General features: G+C 46.1%; 2 protein-coding genes across 2 annotated transcripts in view; one reads left to right on the top strand and one right to left on the bottom strand.

Annotated features, from left to right (window-relative positions):
- T265_13777 (hypothetical protein) overlaps positions 1 to 26,607 on the bottom strand; it is a gene marked incomplete at both ends in the record, with an annotated part of 35,453 nt that extends 8,846 nt beyond the window's left edge. The window contains 4 exons of the mRNA XM_009170498.1: positions 3,184 to 3,334; positions 16,775 to 17,054; positions 26,031 to 26,430; positions 26,467 to 26,607. Of these exons, the coding sequence (XP_009168762.1) occupies positions 3,184 to 3,334; positions 16,775 to 17,054; positions 26,031 to 26,430; positions 26,467 to 26,607 (972 nt within the window). The remainder of the gene's footprint in view (positions 1 to 3,183; positions 3,335 to 16,774; positions 17,055 to 26,030; positions 26,431 to 26,466) is intronic.
- On the top strand, positions 11,894 to 15,550 carry T265_13776 (hypothetical protein; the record flags this gene model as incomplete). The annotated part of the gene is made up of 2 exons (XM_009170497.1): positions 11,894 to 12,135; positions 15,433 to 15,550. 2 exons carry the CDS (start codon positions 11,900 to 11,902, stop codon positions 15,548 to 15,550), a joined length of 354 nt encoding a protein of 117 aa, XP_009168761.1.
- Positions 26,608 to 27,122: the final 515 nt, after the last annotated feature.

The raw sequence follows: 27,122 nt of genomic DNA, 5'->3' as shown, positions 1-27,122 counted from the left end.
TTTCCAAAAACGAAGTGGAGCTTATAGTGGGTTTGGTAATCACGGACGGATCGGGTTGAATCAATTCACAACGGGAATCCTGGCGTCACCTGTGCTTCGTCGCCTGTAGAGCAGTGATTCGAGGGCAATAAGTATAAATCCGACCCAGTTGGGATCGCCATGACCAAATCTCCAAACTCCGTCAGGAGATAGAACGACGCCATGCGTACACACGACTGAAATTTCTGGTACTCCAAAACATCAAGGAGCATTGGGCTCATTAACACGCTCGTTCAGTGAGGAATACCCAGAGGTTGAAAAATGTAGTGGATTCTTTCTACCCAGGACTGGTGGGCGAGAGTACAAGGTCAGCTATTCAGAAGCCTCTGTACGCGACGTAGTGTCTGACATAGATGCCCACCCTCCATCCCTATTTAATTTCTGATCGCAAAAAAACGGAATGAGCGCTGGGAGATTTTCAAAAGCCTGATGTTCTACCAGTTGCTAAGGTAGGTATTGTTCATTTGGAATACGCGGACATCACTTGTGTCTTCGAAGATAAGGCTGAGGTGAATATGGATCAAATGTGCGCAGTCATACCATCCTTTGATATGAGCTTTGCATCCAGTGTAAAGTCAGATAAGGCTGAGGTGAATGTGGATCAAATGCGCGCAGTCATACCATCCTTTGATATGAGCTTTGCATCCAATGTAAAGTTATGCTCCAGGACATCCGCCAGAGTTTGCGGCGTGCGTATCAGGCCACTTAAGAACTATTTCGTTGTATGGTCATGGGACGCAACTAGTTCGAGCAGCGGAACTGAGACGTCGTCCGGTGACTGACAACGGCTGTCTCAGAACCAGAGCCCGCGTGGACGAATCTGCAATGAGATCCCTGAAAAACGAGTGTTCAGTTGCGCAAAAAGGACTTCCTCTGAACTATCGTTTGCAGAAGAGTCCCGCCTTCCGCGCCTAACTAAGGGGAGGGAGAACAGAAGGATGTTCAAGCTTCTACCTGGTAAAGCTATATCAGATCGATTACAAAGTGCCGGTGCGACCAGCCTCCCAGGACTGGGTTAGCTGCAGAAGCTGCAAGATATGGCCGCTACTGGATGTCGATGGCGTGTTTAATGCCCGTTTCTATCCAACTTGTCTAAATAACACAAATAATGATCTATTACTTCGCTCCCGAAACAACGCACCAATGATATCATCTCGACTGCTCATGAGACGTTTGTAATCAAACCGCCCCGCCCAGCGAATAGATCAGCAACTACAAAGCAATAGTTTTGTCGTAGGGTTGACATGGGCAACGTAGTCATGTACGTAGTAAATCAATCTCTACCGCGTACGACAGGAAGGAGGTGATGTGACTGAGATGCCCGTAAAGGAATTGGTGCACTCATTCCGGGAGAAGCTTGTCACGGGCAGTCTTGCGCTTCGTATAAGACATTAGTTGTTTTTCCCCCTCAGTTTCTCATCCTAGGGGCACCATATATCCCGGTAATGTAATTCAGTCCGACGATTGCTATGAGAATTAACATGGTTGCCAATCAATCGACGAAAGCCATGCAGGAAACGATCCCTCGACAGGAAGTTTGGGTTGCCATGCCACACGAAGGAGGCACGAGGGCTGGATACTGCCAGGTTGCCCAAGCCTAGACAGGGGAAGTCGAGAGGCAGAGGTCGGTTTGTAACCACGGACCTTCCGGTCAGTAAATTCGCGCCCTAACCAACTGGTCCTATTCGCCCCCTTATGGGAACTATGATCATAGAAGGATAATTCGTCTCATAGATGCGACATCCACGTACACCGAATGACAAGGCAAACAGAATATACAACAGAAAAAAGCAGCAACTATTAGTAAAGTATGAGTAGGCGGATGCGACAGAATTACAACACCACGACAGAATGTTGTCTCATCGGCAATTGTTTCACCGTGAAGCTTCTACAAACTGCTTGGCCGTAGGCGAGTCAACATTTGGATGCCGCATTCGCTCGTAAGTCTTCATCCCCGCTTGGGGCGAGCATTCGCTTGGGCTTTGAACGGATGACGCTTCGGAATTCTGCATACTCTGGTTGTTAGTAGGTTTAAAGGGTCATCAATCGGGTTGGAATCAACACTGAATGTCCACCAGTTTAAAAGGTTTACACCCAAAGACTGAAGCCAAGTGCTGCTTAGGTGAGACCTCGTCTTGCGGAAATATCTCCCCATCCTACTTAGTTGCGCTAGCGATAGTCGATCGAAAATATTGAAACGTCGAACTCTGCTTCGATTCCGTTCGGTGCTGTGCCTTCTGCAGTCCACAACAGACCACCTCGGGTGTAAATAAACTTGCAAATCCTGAGCGTTCCCCACGTCCGGCTAATCAGTCACCAAAGTGTCCATCATCACTGACAATGGCACAACCTATTTATCAGTTCTAGTTGAGATATGTCGCAAATTTCCGCATTTTCTGAATGCGTCTGTTGGACGTAGTGGCGCCAAGCTCCTTGTCTGAGGCGATCGTAGGTGAATTCGAACCTGCCTAATGTAGCAGACCGCTCGTTGCAGAAGACAAGGATCCGTGTATTCGACGACTGGAATAAATGCCATCGTCGCCACAAGTGAGAAAGAGATTCGGCTGTTCATACCATCCGAAATTTTCGACAACGAACGTCTATTCCATGGACTGCATTCAGGGCCGAGACGCAGGAAATGGACTGTGGATTTGCATAGAAGGATCACGCGACTTATGCAGGTGAAGTAAGAAGCGATAGCGTATGCTAAAATGAACGGAACAAACAAAATATCGCGAACGCTCCACGGCGCAAGCTAATGTCAATTAGCGAAAAGCGTCCTTTTCTGCGTCACAACAGGATGAGCACTAAGAGAACACAAGCGGCGAGAGAGTTAATCCAAAGAAATTTGCCAAGTATCAAGTTATTTTTAACGCGCGACTTTTCCCAAATACATAACCGGTACGTGAGAAATATATCAAGACCATTGACAACCAACGCGTTCGATGGGGAGACGTAACGATGGACGAATGAAAAAATAAACGTCGCAACCCCTGACCCTCCCAGCAGAAGCTGGGAGAAACAGGGGTAACATGGGGCGAACATAACGAGAAACAAACGATTTGCTCTCCACACGTTTCCCATCAAACGGCAGTACTTGTCGAAAGCACGACGAGTACAGTTGGTGTTGCTCGGCAACCTCACCTCGCCCAAATATTCAGCCACAAATGTGCCGGTTGCAATCGGAGCCTTTGTCTTCACACCCCAGCCACGATCTCGAGTGCGGAAAACACACAGAGGAACTTTGCGACCTAGTTGTACTACGCGGAACGGACATGACGGACCGCAGGGGCACCTGAAAATCGAGAAGACCGGAGAGAAAATTTCAAAGATGACCAGAAAAGGAATCCAAACTGAAATATCTACATACCGGAAACAGGGAGGACAGTTTATTGCCCATCGTTTCATAGGAAAGTCAGACTATGGTGTGGTAAGTGCAACGAACCAAAGTTTTCCGTAGTAGCAACATTGCCTGCGAAAAATTGCGTGAGGTAACCAAGAAAATACATGCGCCTATGTACCAAGAACAACCAACGGGTGATTTGACTTTATGTGGCGCCATGAGAAGGGAAAATGTCGAATTTTATCAACCGCAGCCTTTTCCGCAGTTGCTGACTAGTGGACAATGCCGAACAGTTGAGCTAAAAACGGTATACATCTTGAGGGAGACGTAGATTTAAGATGATAAAAAGTGAGGAAGAAATGAGAAACCATCAGAAAAGAACGATGTGTGAGTCCTGTGCGTCCTGGAACAGAGCTGTGTTGGAAGACGTCCAATCAACGCGTGTTACACAAACCAAAGAGGTGATTGGAAGTTTCACTCTGCACTTTGCTGTTCCAGAACAAGACATGGAGAGAAAAAAACTGGGCCATTATTTTGTAAACGAGCATGGACAGAAAAAAACTGGGCCATTATTAAAAATTGTAAACGACTAAAACACTAATGGAACGCCCGTCGACTCACGTCAGAGCGCAGGCTCATTACGGTAAGGCATCAATGGAAGCTGAAAAGCAACGCCCAAATTTAAGAACAAGCGCCACAACTAGGGGATGAAGGTCATAATGGTGGAATACGGGCGGCTAGGAAGATCAGGTCGTTCGAAAACGCCACACTTTCGCAAATACTACTCATGTCGTTTGGTGGATTGCACTAATGGGTACGTGGCCTCAAAATTAAGGCAGTACAATGCGAGACATATGGCATGTCCGCTGATAAGGAATTAGAGTAGTAGCAACAACTTTTCTATTCTTCTCTATTCTTTTTGAAGCCTTAGATTAGAAACAGGGCAGACGTCTAAAAACGAAATAACGATTGGTGTAAGAACATACTAGGTGAAAAGAAAGGATCGGACAGCACTTGAGGGTTGATAAGGTGCCCGCCAAGCGTTTGTCGTTGGTGGCCTTACCGTTTCAATCTTGTTGGGTCCAAAAATACCACCTGGGTCGCAGCACCGATGGCGGTGAAAAGAACGGTTTTCTCAGTCGAGTTTTGGTGGCCTTACCGTTTCAATCTTGTTGGGTCCAAAAATACCACCTGGGTCGCAGCACCGATGGCGGTGAAAAGAACGGTTTTCTAACGCAGTCGAGTTGTAAGGGTGGATTTCAAATCTCCTGGAGCGAATTCGCAGAGAACTAGAACCGGATAAGTGACTTGAAAGAGTGCTGGTATAACGGCAAAATGTTCCAAAATTAGGTTGTTTGGTGTCCTACATGAACCGCGCTATTGTTTTTTTCGCGAATCCTGTTCGTGACATTGAAATACACACTTCCAACACTAATGAAGACCGTGTTGTTAACTCCTACATATCCGCCTTCTACATTTGGAGGACTGAGCTACTCTGAGTTGTGATTAGCCCGTTGGGTGTTTCAGCGGCTACTACGTTGTTGATCGGTTAAAGTCGGTTGTTATTTCATTGGCTACGTTGTCCAAAGCTGTCTCAAGCGAATTTCATTGGTAGAATTCACATTTCTCGTGCGCTGTGGAGTACTAACTCCTAATCCGATTGGTCGTTCGGAAGGCATTCATTGCATAACAAATCGTTCGGTAGACAGCAAGGGTACATCGATCAAATTTTGGGGAATGGGTCCTAAAACCTTCATTATCTAATGATGAATGAGTGAGACACACATAAACAGAACATCTGGCTAGCACAAATTCTTGGTGAGCACCAATTCAGCAAAGCCCGAGAATTAGAAGCAATAAATTTATATGACTGGTTATCAATTCCACTGTGCATTACCTGAAGGTGAAACGTAGGCTATTTATTATTATGATTTATTTATTATTTATTTTTGACGCAGGCTATTTTTTATTTAACCATTTACTTTCAACTGGAAATTGAAAGACCAGAATGCCTCTGCAGATGACGTTTGGTTTTACTACAACAACGGCACCTGACAGTGATTCAGTATTTCATGACATCACAGGTTACGATACGCTACTTGTCGCCGAAAATAAGAGGAGATTTGCTACTGTTAGTTGCCATCGCAAAGCAACTCAATGACGATGCCATTGTGGTCGCAAATTAGGATAAAATTACCGGGAAAGGCTAGTTGAGCTCTGATGCATTGCTCGTAACCTTGATTGGTTGGTCCACAATATGTTAATCTGTGTACGACACTTCGCAGTTCACTCCTCGTATTCCTTACATGTCTATCTCTTTATCTATTGGTCATAAACCGTGCGCCATAGGCACAATGGTTCCAGCTACTACAGTTTCGATCACCGAGCGTGGGATATACAACCAAGCCTTGGAGTGGATGCTGTATTTGGTTAGTTCGGTAGCTACGCTTTGAAGGCGAAAGCCTTGATGCATGAACGCGATTAGGCAGTTTCCGCAAGTGTTTGTAACCAGGGATGAGTCGAATCCCGCGGTCCCCATCCAGGGAGGCGGCAGTTGTCGACCCGACTAAGTTTACTGGTTAGTGTTTTCGTACTTTGTTGCCAGGTCATACACTGCCCACCCCTCGGTCGCTACATGTCACAGCGTGGCTGGGTGAAAAGAGCTCTGCTAGGCAGGCGGCATTCTGGCATGCGCAGTGTATGTCCTAACCAGTGTGGGTAATAAATCTATCGCGGGAGAGTTCCTTTTTCTTAACACTGTCTGGTGTACTTCTGCACTAATAATCCTATGTTCCACCAGACCCAACCATTGCTTCGAAGAAAACTATGGTCAAACACTGACAGCTTTCGTATATAATCTGCGCGTAGAGGTCACGTTTCTGATCCACAAAGCAGCATGGATCGCACCGCCTTGACAGACAAGCTCGCGTCACGTTGAAGTTTGGGAAAAACTAACCTGGTTTTTCCGATTCGAGAAATATTCACATTTCCACTCAGTCCACCGGAACTTACACAGCTGGCTAGGTAAACAAATTTATCTACCACGTCGATTGGCTCGCCTGCAAGCATGAGGTGTGGGTTCGATCCCACCCAGTCCTTTAGCAGCACTTTACAAATTGCAGGTCTGAAGCGCATGTCTAACCGTGCGGCAGACTTATTTAGGTTATTCAAAATCATTCGCATTCGGAAGGGATCTGAACCAAGAACCGCAATATCGTCCGCATACTCAATGCCTGTGGGGGAACGTCCCAGGAGCATTTCGACTCTCGGGGTTTCAGAGGAGCCAGAGCAATTTCAAGCAGCATTTCAATAAAAAAGTTGGAGACGAAAGGTGAGGGCAGCCTTGTCACACCACTGGACGTCGTGAACTCAGGCGAGAGCTTCCCGTATATTCGCACGTGCCCACAGGAGTCCGCATACATTTGCCCTCATAAGGGATAGAAATTGGGAATAAACACTGATCGTCAGACACCGCCAAAGTTCCCGACGATCGACATAACCAAAATCTGCTTTCAGATCAAGAAAAACGTACAACGCGGTAGGCTGGAAAGAAAGGCGCTAATCGAGAAGTTGTCTCAAGGTCAACGCATCCTCGGCCAGGGTGAAACCCAGATTGATTATCACAAATCTGTCTTTTGCGACAATCGATCAACCTTCGCAAAATAATGCCAAAGAGCACTTTAGACGCGACGGATACCAGGCTGATACCACGATGGCTTTCGCATGACGCGCTTGCGCCCTTTTTGAAAATTGGGATGACGATCAAGGAGCTCCATTCCACCGCACTTCTGTTTTCGTCCCGAATCCTCAGTAGTGTGGATGTCAGACTGTTCACCAGGACCACGTCACCTTCTTTGAAGAGAGGGCAGGGTACAGACCATCCGAGCCTCGTGGAGATTCAAAATCGATATCCAGCGCTGGATTTCTCTTGTTCATGGGGGGCTCGTGTCACTGTTTTCTTCAGGCCCGCTGGGTTCTTCCAGCTATTGCGTTGAAGAAGACCAGCTGTTCAGCCCATCTCTCAAGACGACGGCTAAGGGAGTGGATGGTTCTTCCATCTTTTTTTCATATTGTTCGACTGAGACCTGCCTTCTTTTAATCGGTTGCTGGGACCCGCTGAAATAGGTGCGCCTGTTACCTGCTGCGAAAGTCTTCTTCACCTCCTGGGCCTTCGACATCCACCAGCGTTCAAGCTCACGAATATCCAGTGTCTGGGGGATCTGTGTGCCCCGTTACAGTCGCTAGCTGTTGGTATGGCCTTTCTGGCTGCAATAGGATCTACTGATCTTGAAGATATCTAATATTCATTTGGTCCAGTCAGATCTCTGAGAGCATTGCTTCTTCAACCCGCTTCCATTCAGCCTCCAAGCAACCTTCGTCACCTGCATCACTGTGCGCATCCACTAGCTTTCTAACCAGGTCAGCTCGATACTCTTCAGCTACTGAAACTTGTCGAAGTTGATGAACGGAACAGTCTGCTTTCGTACTCCTAATGCTGATGGAAAGCGAACTGATAGCCGGGTCAGCACAATATCACGATCAGGGTCAGGCTGCATATCACAGAAGGAACGACCTTTTTTTGCTTGACGATCTCTATCGGTAGTTGATAGCCACATGTTCCAAGACTGTCTTATGGTTGGGAGTCTCCAAGTAACTCTATGTGAGCGTTTGTGTTGAACGTTCGTACCGAATAGGATGCATACAAGTGGAGCAGTCGCTCCCCATTATCCGTACGCTCAGCATCGACCCCAAATCTACCACCCAATTGCGCTTCTTCTGGACTTATTCGTCCAACTTGGGCATTCATGCCACTTGTCCTTCTCAGTCTCAGAACCGCTGTCTGTTGGAGCGTAAGCCAATACGACGAATACCGTTTACCACATTGACCTGCACTGGTTTTAATTGAGCCAGACAACCGCACAGCACAAAGACGGCTACCGGGATCCAGTCCAAAAAGGCACTTTCAGCCACGAGCCATTGCGTGAGGATCACCGAATACCTCTAAAGTGAAATGTTGAACATCCGAGTCCGACCTTAGCGGCTTAGGCAGGACGATCGAAGGGTATGTATTGTGTGCGTGTTCCCGGAACATCGGCAGGCAGGAAAAGCAAGGTTCCAGCGAGAGATGCCTGTTGTCCAATTTGACCTAGGGTACGGATGTTAAGTGCTGCAATGTGGTTCACAAGCCCAACCACCACGATAAGGTGATCACTTTAGGTCGGCTTTCTCAGATGTGGCATTACAACTTCTTTCGTGTGCTCTCCAAAGTTCTGACAAGACGTAAAGCAGCCCCAACAAGACTAGGATTTAACATCCACCGCGTTCGACCATTCTTTCGTGAATTGCATGGGGAACTTAGTAACCGCAGCGGTCTACACGAAAAGAACTGGTTGAGAAGCTTTATGGGTACAACCCGAAATTGATGGAAATCCCTAGCAGTTGGCCACGGAACGCCAAGAGTTTGCTAAGGCCCACGAAAGTCCAAGGGCCTCCTAACCAAACAAGGAGGCGAATTTACGATTAATTCAACGCATTCCATCTTCATGTGGATCCAGAAGATTGAGCGGATGAGACCGAATAACGGTCAAGAAAGCCTCAGGGGCATCTAGAACCTGCTGGATTGCGCACTGCATTTTATGATTTAAGGACTATACGTGCTCCGTGGAACAGAGGCCAGCGGACGCCATAATCGCAACCGACAACATACTCCCAGCAGGCCTCAATACGTGACCCTTCAGTTATTTTCCACACGTCACAGCATATCTAGCAAGCGACGTCGGACTCTACTAACGCAATTCGTGAAAAACTGGGACTTATTACCGGCCTCAGCAACAACGGACATAGTGAACGCGTATACAAGTTGACCCTTCAGTTATTTTCCACACGTCACAGCATATCTAGCAAGCAACGTCGGACTCTATTGACGCAATTCGTGAAAAACTGGGGACTTATTACCGGCCTCAGCAACAACGGACATAGCGAACGCGTATACAAGTTGTACGTGCCAAAAACACGTCAGAAAGCCTGAATACTGAAGCGCACCCTGCAACAACTGAGCCAGACTGAGGAGGCGTTATCGTCGGACGCACCGAAATACCGAATACTCAGTCTCCAGAAAAAAAAACGGTTCGCCGGAAACAAAAGAAGTCCTTGCTGAACCTGGTCATTGCCCATAAGAGCATTTTCGCCTGAATTATCTACACATGTATCATCTAAGCATCAATACTCGCCACTGGTAGATTTCCGTCGGTGATACTGATGCTGACGAGCGAGAGTGTTCGAGAAGGATAACAGGCAAGTGATGCATCTGTGGCGCTGTTTTCATATGAGTACACAGCCATGTGCACAGTAGTAACTGAGGCAGTAGATATTACCATTGGATGCTGTAACCTACATGACAGCTATGTTGGTGTTCAACCTAGACTGGTAAGCCAACCGGCCGATGGTCTACAAACGAAGCGAAAGAAATATGAAACCCCGTCAACTTGCGTATCACCATCCCCGACAACATAACATCAGTGCTTCGATGTCGTACAAACATGTTTGTTTGAAAATCTTACTGCGAAGCGTATACTGCGCGAGCATGCATTTCGACTTCCCGTAGCGATTTAAGCGATTATGGCGCGACGCTCAAAACCGCGGGTGAGAAAGTGCACAATGAACAATAAGCAGACATGGCTAACTTAGATGCTAGAAACGCTACCAGGGTTTGCCACGGACTGTACGAACAGCATATGCAGACATTTGTGATCGGACAAAGGAATGAGTAATGTTGAGTAACGTTGGATCACTCCGTAACCCACATTAAAAAAGAATTTCGATCCACTGGGCAGAACAAGCTATACCATGTTGAATAAATCAGTCATTATTGAAAACTCCGCTAGCCATGAATACGCAGTAAGTAATAGACGTGAATTTATACACCAGTTGGCCTTGACGAACCAGAGTAGGAGGCGGAACAATCACAAACTATTCCGTGATGCCATAGAAGACTTGTGGACTAGCCTTCATTGTTAGATTTAAACTGACCGATTGCTACCATTCGTTCGGGCCAGTTATTAAACATATCCTCATGTCCCACTCCAACTTATCGAATTCATTCGTGAAATAGACCGTAGAAAGAAGGCAATCATGGAGTTAGATTTTTCATCCATGTGTCCGAAGAAAGCAAGAAGCACGAGGGCTGGGATAGTGCCAGGTTGCCCAAGCCTAGACAGGGGAAGTCGAGAGGCAGAGATCGGGGTCGAACCACGGACTTTCCGGTCAGTAAATTCGCGCTCTAACCACTTGGTCCATCTCGCCCCTAGGTATCGATGAGTAAAACAGTACATTGAACCCATCGAGTTAACACTTACCACATATATTACTGAACATGATCCCTGCCAAAGGATAGCCCGGGCTTGTGAGCTCAAGACTTTCACATTACACTTACAGTTTGCCCTTAATACAAGTCTCATGCAGTAAGAACAGTTCCACATTATAGATGGCCCCGCCACCTGGTGGTATTCGAAACAGTAGATCTCAGGTCTTTCAGCCCACTGCTTTGTTGACCGCGGATATTTTTCGCCCATGGGCAATCTGATCAATACAGCCACCTACAGATGACATAAACGGGCCTCTAAACTCGAAACAAACCCGGTTCCGTTATCCATTCATAAAAAGACCCTAACATGTTTTTTTTACAATTAACACACTTCATTCGCGATAAAAGGATATTGTTTTGCAGCCACGCACAAATCGTTCATCACAAACAAACAGGGGTTATTTAATTCGCACGCACGAAGAGATATTGTCTTTGTTGAAGGGTCAATAATCAAAATAACGGATGAGGCGTAACTCGTCTAAGCCTTCAAGGCGCTTGTGGAGGTGAACATCAATCGCTTCGTATGATATCGGTCTCTGCGCCGCAGGTTCAATCGACAAACGGTCACCGACATGCGTTGATGCTCCAAAATTAAGTGATACTATGGGACAGTGTTTGGTTTTCTCTATATCTGGTGACAAGATCACCATACACACCTGCCTCTTCCTAAACATTGGACATCATCTTAATGGAACGTTGCACTAACCTCGAAATTCAGCACGATATTTTGGAGATTGGTGTTCTCCGAAAAGAGCTGCCAGACACTGCGCTCCAGCATAGTATAAGACATTGGCATTTCCTTGGTCCAGAAGGTATAAAGTTTACCGAACAACTATGGTGCCAAAGAGAGGCGCAAAGTATGTAGGTAACCGAGCGCGCAACGGCGGGGTGCATTTGTACATCATCATCATCATTGTCAGCCGTAAGAACCGCGTACTCGTCGTACAGTAGTTGTAGTTGCCGCAGTTTCGTTCACCGATGATTTGGGAGGGGGAGTAGGTAGCTGCGCATGGCAGGCGGGAGATGATAAATTGTCAGTGGGCTGTCAATTGGGGGGATTGGGAAGGGAGCTATGCAGTGAAGACAATAGCTTGGATGCACGAGCGCCATTGAGGGCGCGACTGGGCCATATCTGACAATGTCTCTAGCCATTGATGTGGCCCGTCTCGGGTTCCCCATCCAGGAAGACGGCAGGGACCAGCGCAGCTGAGTTTGCTGGTAATGGCTTTCATACTTCGCTGACAAGTCATTGTTTGGCCGCCTCTGACTCTCTTCCACCCTTCACATGGTTGGGCGAAAAGAGCCCTTCGAGGAAGTCGGTCGACTGGCATACGCATCATGTGGCCGAACCAGCGCAACCTATGCAGTGTGATCAGTTCACCTACCGAGGGTGAGTTATTTCTCCCGAATACCATTCGAAGTACTTCAGCATTGGTGATCCGGTATTCCCATCAGATTCGGTTAATGCATTTGTACACAAATATTTTTATGAACAATCAAGGATACTAGGCTATTTGGTTAGTTATACTACAGTCACGTGGGTAAGACACTGGAGAACAAAACCAGCTGGATGATCTCAATTCATTTTTACCCATGGGATTTCAATGAGTATTTGCAGGAAGAACTGACGAAATCGGAGTGACTTTGATTGCACAAACACTCGACAGAGCAGTCACGTAAATGATTACTTTAGTCTCATTTTTCCTCTAGCGAGCCTTTGTCAAATTGGTACTCGTACGCTTAACATACATTTTCAGTAATAAACTGGAATGACGGTAATCTGAGCAGATCTCAACTGAGATTTCATCCTATCAATAAAGCCAATCAACGCTGAATAGCCCATGCACATCACGTGGTCACGTATTGATTGGCTCTTCGAGTGACGACTGCTCAGTTCTACGCAAGAAATTATTCTCCATCTGAGCCAATTATGAAATGATGGTAATATTTGTTAATGTTCAATGGAGATTCGGACCTCACGGTGAATTTTTGATCGAGCCGGATTAAAAGGATCAAGTAATTCCTGTGTAATAGTAGTACTTTGATCTAGGATCATAAAAATTCATACAAAACTCAATTGTTTCAAATTGCGGGATATTGGCGAAACACAGCCTTATCAGTCTGTTACCAAAATTTAAATTTTTAACGCATAACGGGTACACGGATACAAGCATCCGCTTTAACAGGCAAGAATTTGCGTGATAAGGGGGACTTTTTTTGTTGAGTAGGGGACGAGGTGAACAGTCTCGCTCATACGCCCGTTGGTTTCAAGTTTTCGGATTTGTGACATGAATACTATTCACCAGTCATCTTAAGCAGCCACTTTTCTTCAATCTAGTAGTTAATCCAGTGGCGGTCGATCTCTTTACCGAGCTCGACAACCATTCGGGATGAACGGTCGGGTGGGTAAACGCACTGACGATATCTTTTTGGATGACGGCGAAACATTTACAGGTCAACTGCCAGGTTCGGCGAATAGACCAACAGGTCAACTACCAACGAATGCACTCGAATCGCATTCAGAACTCTATTGCGACCCATCCGATCGGCACGGGTCTGATGAATGGTATCGATTATGTCCCTTCCACAAGAGTTCGATCACCTCAAGAGATTCCATTCCACCCGGCAACCTTACCAACCTGAAGCATCGCTTTTTTCGACACTTTACTAGCCATGTACGTCTTCCCATGCAGCCATATTTGCGATAAATCGCGTGCCCTGCAACCTCGAGGTAGGTTGTCCCTTAGAAAGCCCTCACAACTGTGTCATTGATTGTTAGGTTGGAGCGAGTCTTCTCCCTCCGTAATTCAGAGTTTGAATAGAAGTGAGAAGAACATGGTGGCTGATAGTCCACAGATGTTCAGTCGACCAACCAAATGACAGGAAGAGAAACGCAAACGCAGCACGCAAGAACAAACGGGCCAATCAGAAGCAAACCCTGAAACGAAGACATCCAACGGACTAATCGATTGCAAGAGTCGGACCACAACGCAACACGAATTCCAGGTGGACCAATTAAACTACGTGCAGGCCAGTCTTCAGACAACCGATAACGTAAGACGGATACGCATTGCAAGCAGTGTGATGCAGTTACTTCGTGTTTTGACATCAGTCTGAAACACCGTCACCGAAATGAGTGAGATCGTATCAGCAGTCTCCATTCTGGAAATGACGTTCTGTTGTACAAATCAAGTCATATCCACCTGGAAGTTTAGGTTGATCCACTCTCTGTGCGCAACTTCCACACTAAAACGTTGTGTTTACTGTTGATAAGCTTCCCACTCAAACTCCGAACAAGAAAGGAAAATCGATATACAGAAACCCAGATTCAAGGTGAAGCGAACGGTCAAACTTACGGGTCATAGAGAGCTGTGACGACTACTATTTCCATGAAGACTTTATTGGAAGGCTGTTGCAAGAATACCCTCCGGAACTTAACACTACGGAACACCTACTTGGGTTTTGTCTGCAGCGAGCTTTTGATCACGCCACTGACGAACATATGCTGAGATAAGCGTACTTGACAGAATATTTGTCGACCAACTACGTTGTTGCTGGGATTTGCTAGCTAAGTAACCAATTAAAAACACATCCAACGTTTACCGGGCTAGACTGTAAGAATGCAAGCTCTGGGCGGGAAAGTACAAACAGCAACAGTCTCATAAGGTCGCCTTTGCGACTGCCGACAAAACGTGAAACGAAGTGCTTAAAATAAATTCTAATAAATTTGAGTATTCGAAAGCGGATGTGCATGTGTTAATGTCGTCGAGATGCAGCATCTACCGGTTAGCAATCCAAATGCAGTCACGCACACGGTCTCTTCCCTTACTACTCCTCAGATGAATGGTTGGGTCTTTGAAGGGACCCTTTTTACACCACTTTTGGACAACTGCACACAAAATCCAGCAAATTCAGTGGAATCCAGCATCCCAAACTGGTAAGTCACGGCTCACCATCGTGGAATTTCTCTTCCATTTTGGGAAACAATTCACCAACCGAAACCACCAATTGTTTCAGCAAGTATAGTGTGAAGTGTAGTATAGCAAGTAGTATAGTATAGTAAAGTAGCAAGTAGTATGGTATATCAAGTATGGTATGAAGTATCCACGATCCTCTATGCAGCGTCCCAACCCAAACGCCTACGTGACATTGCTACTGACACGGGTGGTATGGGCCTAGAAGCTGCCAGCTCTGTAACTTTCCAGCGGAACTTTGTCGATTGGGACCATAGTACAGTGGCTCAAGCAAGAGCATACTTCGAAGAGATTTCGTAAACAGGAGTTAGCTGTGCCAAGAAACATAAGTCATTTGGGAAAACGCCACCCCCCCCCGCCCGAAAAAGTCCAAGGTTTGTCAAACACAGATTAATGGATTTTGCACTCAGTAAAAACCATTCAGAGATCAGTGTCTATATTTTTTCACGTGTGGACATGAACTTTGTGGTTTAGACAAAGTTGCTTCCCTTTGGAGAAATTGCACACAAAAAACTATTCCACTTAAAGCTTCATTCGATGTTCTTGATGCACGATGCTATTCGCATATACAACTGCGGGTCTTCTTTTTTGGACTGTTCGATTTACTAGGTAAGTAAGTAAGTCAGTCAGAGGTCACTCATACAATATAATGCGGTTTGGTGATGTATTCATCTTCCTCACAGACTGTTGGATGAATGTTAATGGTTGTTCAGCTGTAACACCCTTTCGGTGCCTAACTGTCATGCTACCCAAAAGAAGCACGAGGGCTGGGATACTGCCAGGTTGCCCAAGCCTACACAGGGGAAGTCGAGAGGCACTGGTCCTGTTTGAACCATGGACATTCAGGTCAATAAAATTCGCGTTCTAACAACTGAGCCAGCTCGAACACGATTCATTGTGCAAAAGTGGAGCATTTGCTTGGATGTGAGCAATGAACGGTTTGACTCAATGAATATCCAGGAAAGTTGAAGAAGACGCGTTCAGGAGAAGACGGATGTCCAGTTTTTGTAAATAAGATGCAAATGAGAGTTTTGCTTCCCTGTCCAATAGTCTGTAACTGGTCAGTTGGCATTTTCTAATAAATAACTCCGCAACAAAGGCCTTCTTCCTTTCACGGGTAGTTTCCATCCCTCAATAGAACTCCGAGCATGGAAAGACCAGCCACGAAAAACTTATCTTCCTTGTGGAAATGGTCCACTACAGTAAAACTGTCGTAAAAGGCTTAACCTAATCAATCTTCCTGAATCATAAAAATCGTGGACCACGATAGCTAACCCCTTGACTAATCAGACGAGAAAATTTTGTCTGGATGGGGTTGGGTTGCCTAGCTTTGACAGCTTCTCTAAAGGCTACTCCCCAAACCAGAGCTTATCGGTCTTGTGGCCATTGACACTTACAGCACTAGAAATCTTACTATCAGCAGTATGTTGCTCGAGATGGCTCGGTGGTTGAGTTGTGAACTCACTGATCCCAAGGTCCGTGGTTCGAACACAACACCGGCATCTCGACTGCTCCCGTCACAGCTTGGGCGGGCAGTATCTCAGCCCTCGTGCTCCCTTTGGGCAGCATGGCAGCTAGACATTAAAAGAATGTTAGAGCTGTATTATTACTATTATTATTATTTTGTTGTCATGACTGGTGCATATCATGGTGATCGATTGATGGGAATCACACATGCGACGAGAATGAGTGAACGAACCCGTGCGTAAAAACTAATCGGAAAAAACAGCTTGAAAAGTTATACGTCCCGCAATTATGCCATCATGATTACCCATCATATCAACAGTGAGACTATGAGGAATACAAAGCAAAGTCGAAGGACACAGCTGAGCAGTCTTTTACTTGACAGGTGGATAGTGGCAATACTTTTGACGGGCCTCAAAATACTACTTCATTTGACACACGTAGTTGGGCGATGGATACAAAAGTCAAAATCCCGACCCACCAAATAGAGAAAAGACAAACAGAAAAAGAATTCAAGATATCCAGAGAGCATTTCTTCCAATGACGAACTACGATGTTATGCATACCTACACGAAAAGAGGTCAAACTCACGTGGAATTGCATTCATACACCGGGTGTCCCGTAGGGGCAACGAGCCGCTTTTGACGGTTGTAGGGCACACAGGCACCCGCCCGCGCGGCGCAGCAACCCTTTCGTCTGTTTTCCCAACATGGTTCAAGTGGTCCGCTAGTGGCAGTGCCATAGGAAGGAAGATTGCTACAAGATTCAGACGCTGGAATTGTGCATTCACAGCCGACAGGAGATTTCGTAGGAAGGAATACACCAGGACCGGGACGATAATCGGGTATGGGTTGGAAGTCAACTGGCGGGCCTGTTGACGACAGACACATGGAAGACGGACGCATTTAGAAAAAACGCGCACAAGTACGTGATGGGCATCGATGTACAGATACACGCCGTCGGGCGAAAGCAGTAGAGCTATGGTTTCCAAAAACGAGATTCTTCCTTAGACAGAAATTCTAAGGTCTTAACTTCTATAATACTGTGAATTCGTTTCAGCTAGTGTCTCTTGTTTGACAGTACAATGGACTTTCTGGCTGAAATAGCATCCAGTGGTGATTGTCTAATAAACACATTTTGAAAGTGACAGGTGCAAGGGTTGCAGCCCGATGCTTGATGGTCACTTAATGTTATCTGACAGAGCATTCACGTTCTTTTTTTCGGAAATCAAAGAATGGACAGCGCAACCGGTAATAGTAAGAGAGGTATAAATATTATAAACATGATAATCAGATCGGGGATTTCAGGAGATATACCAAAGTAGAAAGGTAGTCACCATTTGGAGGAGCGCTTTACGACGATTCGCTATATTAGAGGGGCTGGCAACCGGATAACGGGACTACGAAACGTCGAGTATGTATGTACAAAATACTGCCTAAAATAATGGCAAAATAGGTTCAGCAAGTAAACAATTCAACCGCATGTTGCAAACGGAACAGACGCTGCCGGAAACACCGAGTTGTTTGGTGGGCATACCTGTTCAAAAGGTACTTCAAGTGGTCGGCGGATGTAGGATGGTTCTGATCGCTTACAAACTGGCCTGCAGATTAGGTCTGTTTGGAGAAGCGATTGCACAGGACAACTGCAGCTTTCTATCTAGAGAAACAACACTAATCGCAAACTTCATCCGCGGTCGATGAAGGACGGTTATGGATAACGAGTTAAGGATCACCAAACTGCGTGTAGCGTCCCAGCCATGAATTGAATGAACTTGCAAAAGTAAACCCATGTACGGCCTCTAAACAGAGGTTACCCCCGCCATTTGATGAGTTCAACCAAGCAAGCGGGAATGCTCAAGAAAGCAGTGAAACACTTTGCACAATGTGAAACTCATAAGAAGGGCGGAAAAATTCCTATCCAAAGTAAATGAAACTAGAGTGATATCCCAAAATCTCATCTAAGTCAATTTCGAGCGTTTTTATGCTGACTACCTTAGAACCTAGTCCACGCCTGATAACATTTTGAGCACACGACCAACTTTGTTGCAGATGTCTACCGGCTTGTACTCACTCTCGGTCATGACTAGTCAACCCTGGTAATGCACCGGTTTAGAAAAGCAAAAAAGGTGAAAACGTAGCTTGCTAGAGGTCTAACCATGTACGCCGTAGGCAATGTCACAGAATCTGAATAAAAATACACCGTATAAATGCGTCTATAAAAGGAGCTGGAATACTTGTTTCCAGACAAAAACCAATTCGATTCAGATCAAACGTTGTCTCCAAATGATCGCTATGCTCGATTGTTGCAGCTACACTCTCAACGTGGCTAATCCACGACCTCGCTAGTTCGGATATTCAACAATCCACATTCTGTTTTCCAGGCTTTTTACATTTTATCATGCCATCGAAATGAACTACTTCCGGTCTGCCCGACAGCTAAAATTCGATGAGGCCATTAATGTCTTGGGGTTAAACCAGCTCAGTTTGCTTATGCGTGGCTAGAGGTGGGTCCCTTCAAAGTTTCACCTTGTTCCTTAGGGCATAGACTAGAAAAAATCTGATTGTACGGCAGTGCAGCAACAGCAGTCAACACAGATGATGACGACAACAATGATGATGATGATGGCGAGCACGATATAACTATGATATGCTACGCCATACCGTTTGCGTGTTACGGGATCGTACTGATAACGAGAATAATGCACATTGGCGACTAGACCGTATAAAGCATAGACCATTCCACTAGAAAGTGGAAAGTGTCTCGAGGAGGGAAATGTAGTCACAAAATTAGATAACTTAATTAGTTTTGCCAATTGTACAAAATGGTTACTCTAGGTATTTAACAGTGGTTTATGGCGGACCACTGACGCATGCAGCTGATGATTACACGCGTGCCGAGTTGAACAACGGGGAAGTTTGCATACGGGTTCATCAGTCTACCAATCATTCATATCAAGTGCCATGTCCCCTGTTTCCGAACGGACCTATCTTCTTCATCAGTTTCCCCCGCAGAACAATTCTTCGTTCGAGCTCAATTCCACCCGGTGTTTCTCCAACCTCTTACAATTTTCGAATTTTCCAGATCAAGATTAACGCTCATATGTGGCTCTCACCAGTTGCGTGATAAAATCGGAAGCCATGTATCCCATGTGTTTGGGTACTTTTTCATGTTTCATGCTCTCAACGAATTCCATTTTCATCATTCTTACGGAAGGCCTTCGGTGCCCGGGAAACCAATTTTGTGATTGCTAAAAAAAAGACTTCTTCACAACCAACAGCAAATAATTTCCGGAGACAACTGTGCATGACACTAGTGCCACCGATATCATTCTTCCTGTCCTGCACTGCCATTCCCAGGATGGTACTTTCGAAGACTAGCCACATAGAAGGTCGGGTTTATACAAACATTTCGTTGGGATTAAACGTTATCTTTCCCAGAGAATTTTGGTATTTACTTATGAAATTTACTGAACGCTGCGGAAACTTCAACCCTTGCCGATCAGCACCATAACGGTCTTACATACCTGCTCACCTTCGGTACGTTCTATTCTGTTGTTGTATTGGACAGTTCAACAGCTGTCAGTCTTTCCATGTTCAAATCTCATTGCTGAGACGAAGACTGCTTGCCTCCAATCATGCTGTGCGAAATGTTCATCCAACAAATCCCTGGTTTTCATCGTTTCCATCGTTTTTTAAAGGACAGACGTTCACTTACTGCTGGTATTAGTCACCGCTTCCAAGGTTCTGCTTCCAATGAGCTGTCGCACGTTATCTTGCCGGAAGCTGGTCACATGCGTTCATACGTACACTTATGCTTTGCACAGACTGTCACGTTGCTGTTATTTTCGTAATGACCTGGCCCCATAACTAAGGCCAACAGCTCCGTTCACCTTGCAAAATCTTTAGCGGTAACTTCTGTGCGTCCATCCGCGCAAACAGCTTCGACGAACTCTAAATAAACTCCCAAACCGTGCAAGTGACAAGGGCCATGAATATGGACCTTCATTCGGGCTCAGTAGTAGTAGACGGCTTCATTTCCTTTCTCACTTCCGGAAGACCACCCATCTGCATTGTTCAAGGACGGTGGCGAGGTCCTCAGTCAACCGCTGTGTCATTTGATAGAGTCTGCCTGGAAGATTGCTCAAAGCGATTGTGGTAACCACAGATGTCAGGCTGGCTCCCACCGCCGTTTGCTCAGCTGTAACACCCTCCCGGTGCCTAGCTGCCATGCCACCCGAAGAAGGTACGAGGGCTGAAATACTGCCAGGTTACCCAAACCTGGACAAGGGAATTCGATATGCAGATGTTGAGTTCAAACCACAGACCTTCCGGTCAGGAAGTTTGCGCTCTAACCACTTGAGCCATCTCGCCCTGCCTTGGCAAGGCTAGAGGCGTAGATGTTTCTTCCTCATCTTGCGACAGCAGGCAAAAACTTGAATCGTGAGCAGTAAGCAGGATTTTTATCGGCTAGAGGCTTGATCAGCCGTCCGATGTAAAAGCAGCCGCAAGCGTAGGGATGATGCGCAATCTTGGAGCTCCTTGACTTCAGTGGCGTATTCGACTCCGTTGAACAGCCAGTTTTTCTAACTAGTTAATAGGGGACGTCATAAGTTTGTGAACATACTCCGTCCACTAAAGCTCTGGGCATCCATGAGTCTTCCATCGTACACAAACCGGATTTCGTTTCATCAATTCCGCCGATGCTAAAATACTGACGCAAATGCTACAGCCTTCAAATTTGCGGTATTCAAATCGGGAGTATGAAGACGGAATCGTGACGACGAACAGATAACGCAGGCGGCATTAGCCGACTTAACCGGCACTACATCGATCTTCGAAGTGCTCTTTTCGCCTGCCAAGTACAGGAATGTGCTTCGAAATGCGCATTACCTGAATAGGTCCACCAGAATCGAAGGAGAATAACTGGACGTTGTAGAGCTTTACACACCTTGATGGTTCGATTAGCTCTGACAGAATTGCAAGAATCCTGACGGCAGGAAACTTGCACTACTCGCGACGTCTAAAATACATGCCATTTGGTCACAAGGGTTACCTGCATCAGGTAAAGTACAGGCCATGTAGTTGTGTGGATACGAGGTGCCAACTTACGGAGGGTGTCATGGTGCGTAATCAGGCGTTTGGTCATCGATCTCGCAGTCGTTGTTGGTGATATCGACGTACCGCAACAATGTGAAAAGAATACGAGTTTCTAGTTGCACAGCAAAGATTTCACCCGCAAAGGACATCTGACGCCATAAAATTCAGCGGCTCGGCCATGTTTTACGGGTACCTTCACGACAAGCTAGATCGGTGTTTTTGAGAATAACACGAATTGCGACGCGTATCCGACTTGGAAGAAGGGTACGGAAGAGAACAAAAATTCTGAAGAGGTTGGTGTGGTCCGAATTTAAGTAATGGGATCCTCGGACCCTCCCTGTGTCTGACAACAGGAATTGCAAAATACAGTGGTCAACTGATACCTGTCGTACCTGTGCTGTCGGTTTCTGAATGAGTATGTGTACGGGGCATTTGGAGCGGGATCTCAGGACTTGTGGAAAACACTGTGGATATAAGGCATTGAAACCTGAGTGACATTTACGTTGCTACCAATAAGGACGTCACAATCTGTCAGGAAGGTCAGATTCCTGAAAATAGTCTCACTGCCCGGAACTTACTGAGAGCTTCAAACTTCACCAAAACCTCAATAGGAAAGTCGAAAAACATTCAGGCCAGTCCATCAACCAATCAATCAATTCAGCAAGAGTCGGGATCAATTAAAAGAGCCACTCAAAATTAGCGCGAGGCCCCTCGCTTGTTAGCAATACAGATGTTTCGTTCTTATTGGCGAGTCTTATTCTGATACCAAGGCTGTGGTGCGGAAGACCGCAGTAACATATAACACAACTATTCCTAGATAGGAAGCCTTGATGGAACAGAAGCAACCCAAAATCTTACGTCCTCCGGAATTTTCCACGAAGGTTTCCTCTGGACGAGCCAAATTCTGCTGGAAAACAGGCCTTGATAGTCAGATGGAACTAAGGCGGCGTTCTAAAATCCGGTGAGGCATAAATATCTGGCCCACAAGACTGTGGTCATGCCGAATGCACTCGGGTTTGGTCTGTTTCTGGAATATCTTCTGACAAGTGCAACAATGAGGTTGCAAAAAAATTGGCTGACAAAGCTATCAGACTGATATATTGGAATGACAAATACTAAGTTTTCATAGTGCCCTGTAGCTTCTCCTCCAGCACCATTATTGACGGCACAAAATCACTGTTTAACACAGATGCTTCACTACCGTGCAACCATGACTCATTTGAAAGCCCTATTGTGAGGAAAAGAATAAAGTGGACGGGGAAGGGACTTAGTGATAGCCTAACACAATCATTCCGAGGTGACCACACCTCCAGAAACCCATTTAGACAATCTGGATAGAAACTGACAACAAGGACGCCACTGACAAGGAGTAGCGGCCATATCTTACAGCACCTTCAACGAGGCGCAGTGGGGATCACGAGTACCCATCCTGGAAGGCGAATAGCACTGACAACATTCGAACGCTTCGTAATCCCTTTCAAAACACTCTGGCAGGGTAGGAGTTGGCAACCTCTCTGCTTCCGCTACTCCGAACTGGGCACGGAAAACAGTACCCTCTTTGGAAAACGATGGTTCGCCATACGAAATACATGGCCCAACAAGCGCAGCTTCTAGTGCTGGACACATTCTTCAATGATAGTTCCCGTTGCACAACCAAAAACTCGCTTTCTAATTGCCCCGTTACGGACAAGCCGACACCAACCCACACGAGCTATGGTTGAGACAACCATTGTCGAACACCTGAAGACGTCTCAGTTCCGCTGCTCGAATAGGCCGAGTCTCACAGCCATACAACAAGACAGCCCGTCCTGTAGCTTGATACACAGGTCCCTTGAGATTCAGGGATACATCACTCTGACGCCATAGGTGTCTCAAATTAGCAAAAGCGACCCTTGCAGATCCGTGTATTGGCCTTATTTGTCACACTAGAACAACTTCCAAAGCAAAACGCTCCGCAATTTCGAGTACTTCTCTTGGGATCAAATGGTGCGTGCAGTGACAACGGGTTCAGGAAAATGACTTTATAATTTGTAGGTGCAAAGCGCATGCCAATGACAGAATGACTTTGATCAGTTCATCAAAACACCTGCGTCTTCTCCTCTTCAAATATGGAAACGACACGTACGCATATTCCAGACAGACTTTTCGTCACCAGCCATTTGAACACCAGCGTTCGTCTCAGTATCTCGGCAACCACGAAATTGAATAAGAACGGAGAGAGTGGGCACCCCTGGCGAACGCCTCTTGGCGCTTTTGGAGAGCTCTTCACATTCTCTCACAGGTCCAGAAGTCTGACTACACAAAGAGCTCATTATGTTCACATACAACTGGAACATTCCTTAGTGGGAAAAAGTTTCAAGGAGCCGAATGAACCATGGAAATCCAGGAATACTAAAATTGTGTCCTTCATATGTATGCCGTTGTTCTAGCACTTGATGTAATTTGAAGTTTGGTCGACAAAATCCGGCTTGCTGCTCTCGGGTCAGTGTTTCACGAGCCACCACAAGAAGACAGAGAAGTGACGCCAAGAGTGCCGTTAAGACTGGGATCAAACTAATCCCTGTGGTTGTCATGCTCACTATTGACCCTTCTTTTGAAAATGGGCGCCAACGCCAATCCTCTCTGGTTGTGTGGACACACCTTTTCACAAATGCAGGAAAACAGACCGGTCAAGCGCTGACTGAGGACTTATACCTCAGCTTTGAGCAATGTCGGTGGGAGGTTATCCGAACCAAAAGCTCCGTGGCACTCGAGAGAACACATGCAGTCATTAATGTTAAAGAACGTAGGGGTTCGTGGTTCACCATCCAGGGTTCTGCTTCAGCTGTATGAGCGGTCCGTCACGAGGATCGCTGTTCGAACTGCTCCGCTCTGCGGTTGTGGCGTTCTTCTTTATTCAAGATGGTCGCACCACTTTGGTCATTGATGATTTCGCTCACAGACGTCAGCAGTTGTCTGTTTTCGCTTACCCGCCCTGCTGTATGCGACAAGTGAAGCAACTCGGCTGATGGCACCAAACGTCGGCCAATGTGGTAAGCGAATATTGTTAGTTGTGTCATGGTTGCACATGGGATGGGATACTGCCATGGCGCCCAGACCCAAACAGGAAGACGATTAGGGTTCTCAAACAAAGCCTCTGACTCAAAAGCGCGACCACAAGGCGGTCGTGTTTGGCAAGGAATGCAGGTGCATTATCAATATCATGGAACAAGACGAAATGCATGTTCCTACTCTCAGCGTGGGGACTAGGAGACTGTGTTGGCCAGACCTCTAACGATTGACCAAACTTGTATGAGAGACTATGTGAGTGCCGCGCGTACGCTCCCACCCCCTTCCAGTAAAGCTGAATGGGTCGCGGAGGTACAAACCGTCACAGAATGGTAAGCCCGTCTCTTCACAACGGAGTTTCTCCTTCGTACCGGAAGCTACCAGGATGTCCGCCAGTCTCCTTGAATTAATTGGGCAACCCGAATAAAGCAAAGCCGTTTGTGACGGTCGAACAAAGGCCGATACACTGAACTTTAAATCATCAGCCAGAATACCGTTTTTACCCGCTGGATTTTTGTTTCCGAGCAACACTGCTGTTCGTGATAATTCTCCAGGACTCAGCAGTCCAAAGTTTGATAACTAAGATTTGCACCGGCGACTGAATGGAGCGCTTTTATTCGGTTCACTTCCTTAGCATTTCATCGGAATCATTGTCCGTTAACCCTGAGCATTGTGAATGATGGGTTTTTGGACAAAGATTTCAACTGAAGGCCGACGAATAAAGCTGATTTCCCAGAAGCCATTGGACCATAGGAAGGATGGTATTACTTGATAAGGAGAGGGAGTACGAAGAGGCAAATCATTTGTGGTAGCTTGCTTGATTGTTGAAGAGAGCGAATGGACGTGACGGCACGTGGTGATGGTCGGTGTCTTCAGATTTTTTCACCGTCTGAGTCAAATATATGCGGTTTATTGGCACCGTCACAGTGAGATTATGTCAATGTTCTGACCTCCACCAATACGTTTTTTCGCGAGAAAATTCTGTGGAACCTAAATTCCTGAGGACCAAATTGCCATACAAAGCCGAAACTCACGCACAGAGGACCAGCAGGTGGTGTTAGCCGGATCTACTTCCATGAACAAAACTGCTGTGTTTAAGGGGTATCTAAACAGGGGGATACAACAATGTGCAGCAAGAATTTCAAGGCTATTCAAGGCCATCTTTGAGGAAGGGTAGAGCCAAACCGTGAAGCAAGCACTTTGCCGCGCCTGAAACTTGCGATCGAGTCTCAAGGGAAAATAAGGAACTCTATAGTTAAGGGAAAAGGCTAATTCAACTGTGAGCAGAAGCTACCAACCCAGTGATCGAAGATTACAGCTTGGTATCACGTTCGTCAAACGGATGGATCTGATAAAATTGAGTAATTGCGAAAATTTCCTGAGATTCTAGAAGATCTGTTATTATCGTATGCAGGTATAAGGCAGGTACAAGGTATCTTTCATTGTCACCCGTAAATGAATGTCTTCCTGTTTCTTCAACAAAAGGTATACCATGCAAATATCCATGGCTTGAATGCGATGGCAACATGAATAAAGCAGGTTCGGACCTCAGGACTTCAAACAAGGAAAAGCCACAAGTGACCTTGCAGCTCACGAACCGATGAATAAGCCTCAAACCGGAAATTTTTCACCATACGTAGAAAGACATAGGTAGGCAAACTCAAAACAAACAACGTAGCGATATAAGAGTTGCAGAAACTTACACTCAGTATCAACATTATTCTCCACGGTTATTGGAGCTTCGTCAGGATAGACTGAGTTCAACTTCTGTTGAAAGACTTGGAGCGCTGAAGTCAGCGTTTGCTTATCCTTTTGTGATAGACGAATCCGCTTGCAGGATACAGATGTGAAATCAGATTCACTCGCACTCCGTTTTAACGGGACGGCACAAAGGGTTGTCCCAGTCGGATCGTAAGAAATTTGCGTCTCCAACCTGAATAGGCCAGGTGGTTTGTATGGCCGAGGCGAGTCGGTGGATTGCTGCAGTAAATCGGTGAACTTCATCAGTAAGTCCAGCGCGGACAGAGTTGAGCAAGGTACTGCTTCCATCAGACGGTCCATAACTTCCGTAATTTGTGCTCGTTTGCTCGTTTGTGTCTCGGACTAGGTGGACATAGTTCGCTACCAATGGAAACTTACCGGAAGCATTCCAACTTCAGCACCACATGCGTCCATGAAGTTTCGAATAGCTTCTTTACACCCGTTTAGATTAGATTCCGGTTCCCAAGTATTAAATATTGGAGGCCAACCCTCCCATTTTACAAAATAGTACACAATGCCCTTCAGAAAAGTCAGGATTTACCACTCGGGTTACTTTATTAACTGAACGACCGCGGATCGATTCGACAACAAATTCGCACCCCTCTGGGAAGCAGAGATCCCGGCTTCCATACACTAATGCTCATAAATCAGATCAGCTGATTAACCTACGCTGGTCGAGAAGATCATAAACCTTTTTAACCGGAAGTTTCAAAAGACATGCTTCTAAAAGGCCCCAGCATGCGTCGTCGGAAATTTTTATATTTTCTTTCTTGGACACCTCATAAAGATTACGTCCACAGTCAGGGGCATAAATTGAAGCCTCGGAAAAACTAAATTGCGAGGCCATCCCAAGCGGACCATAAGTAGCGCTGCAGTCGTTATCGCCTTTGTTTAGTTCAAGAACAGGAGACGCGTTCACGGACTGGTACACAGGATCACGGATTTCACGGATTCACGGATTGATACACAGGATCGAGGCTTTTGCCCAAGTTTCCCGGGTCGGTTTTGTTCTTGTCGGTCAGTGGCTGTCGTTC

Source organism: Opisthorchis viverrini (genome assembly GCF_000715545.1).
Source record: "Opisthorchis viverrini unplaced genomic scaffold opera_v5_105, whole genome shotgun sequence".
Lineage (NCBI taxonomy): Eukaryota > Metazoa > Platyhelminthes > Trematoda > Opisthorchiida > Opisthorchiidae > Opisthorchis > Opisthorchis viverrini.
Note: the sequence above shows the minus strand (reverse complement) of the source record. Positions and strands in the feature narration are given on the sequence as shown.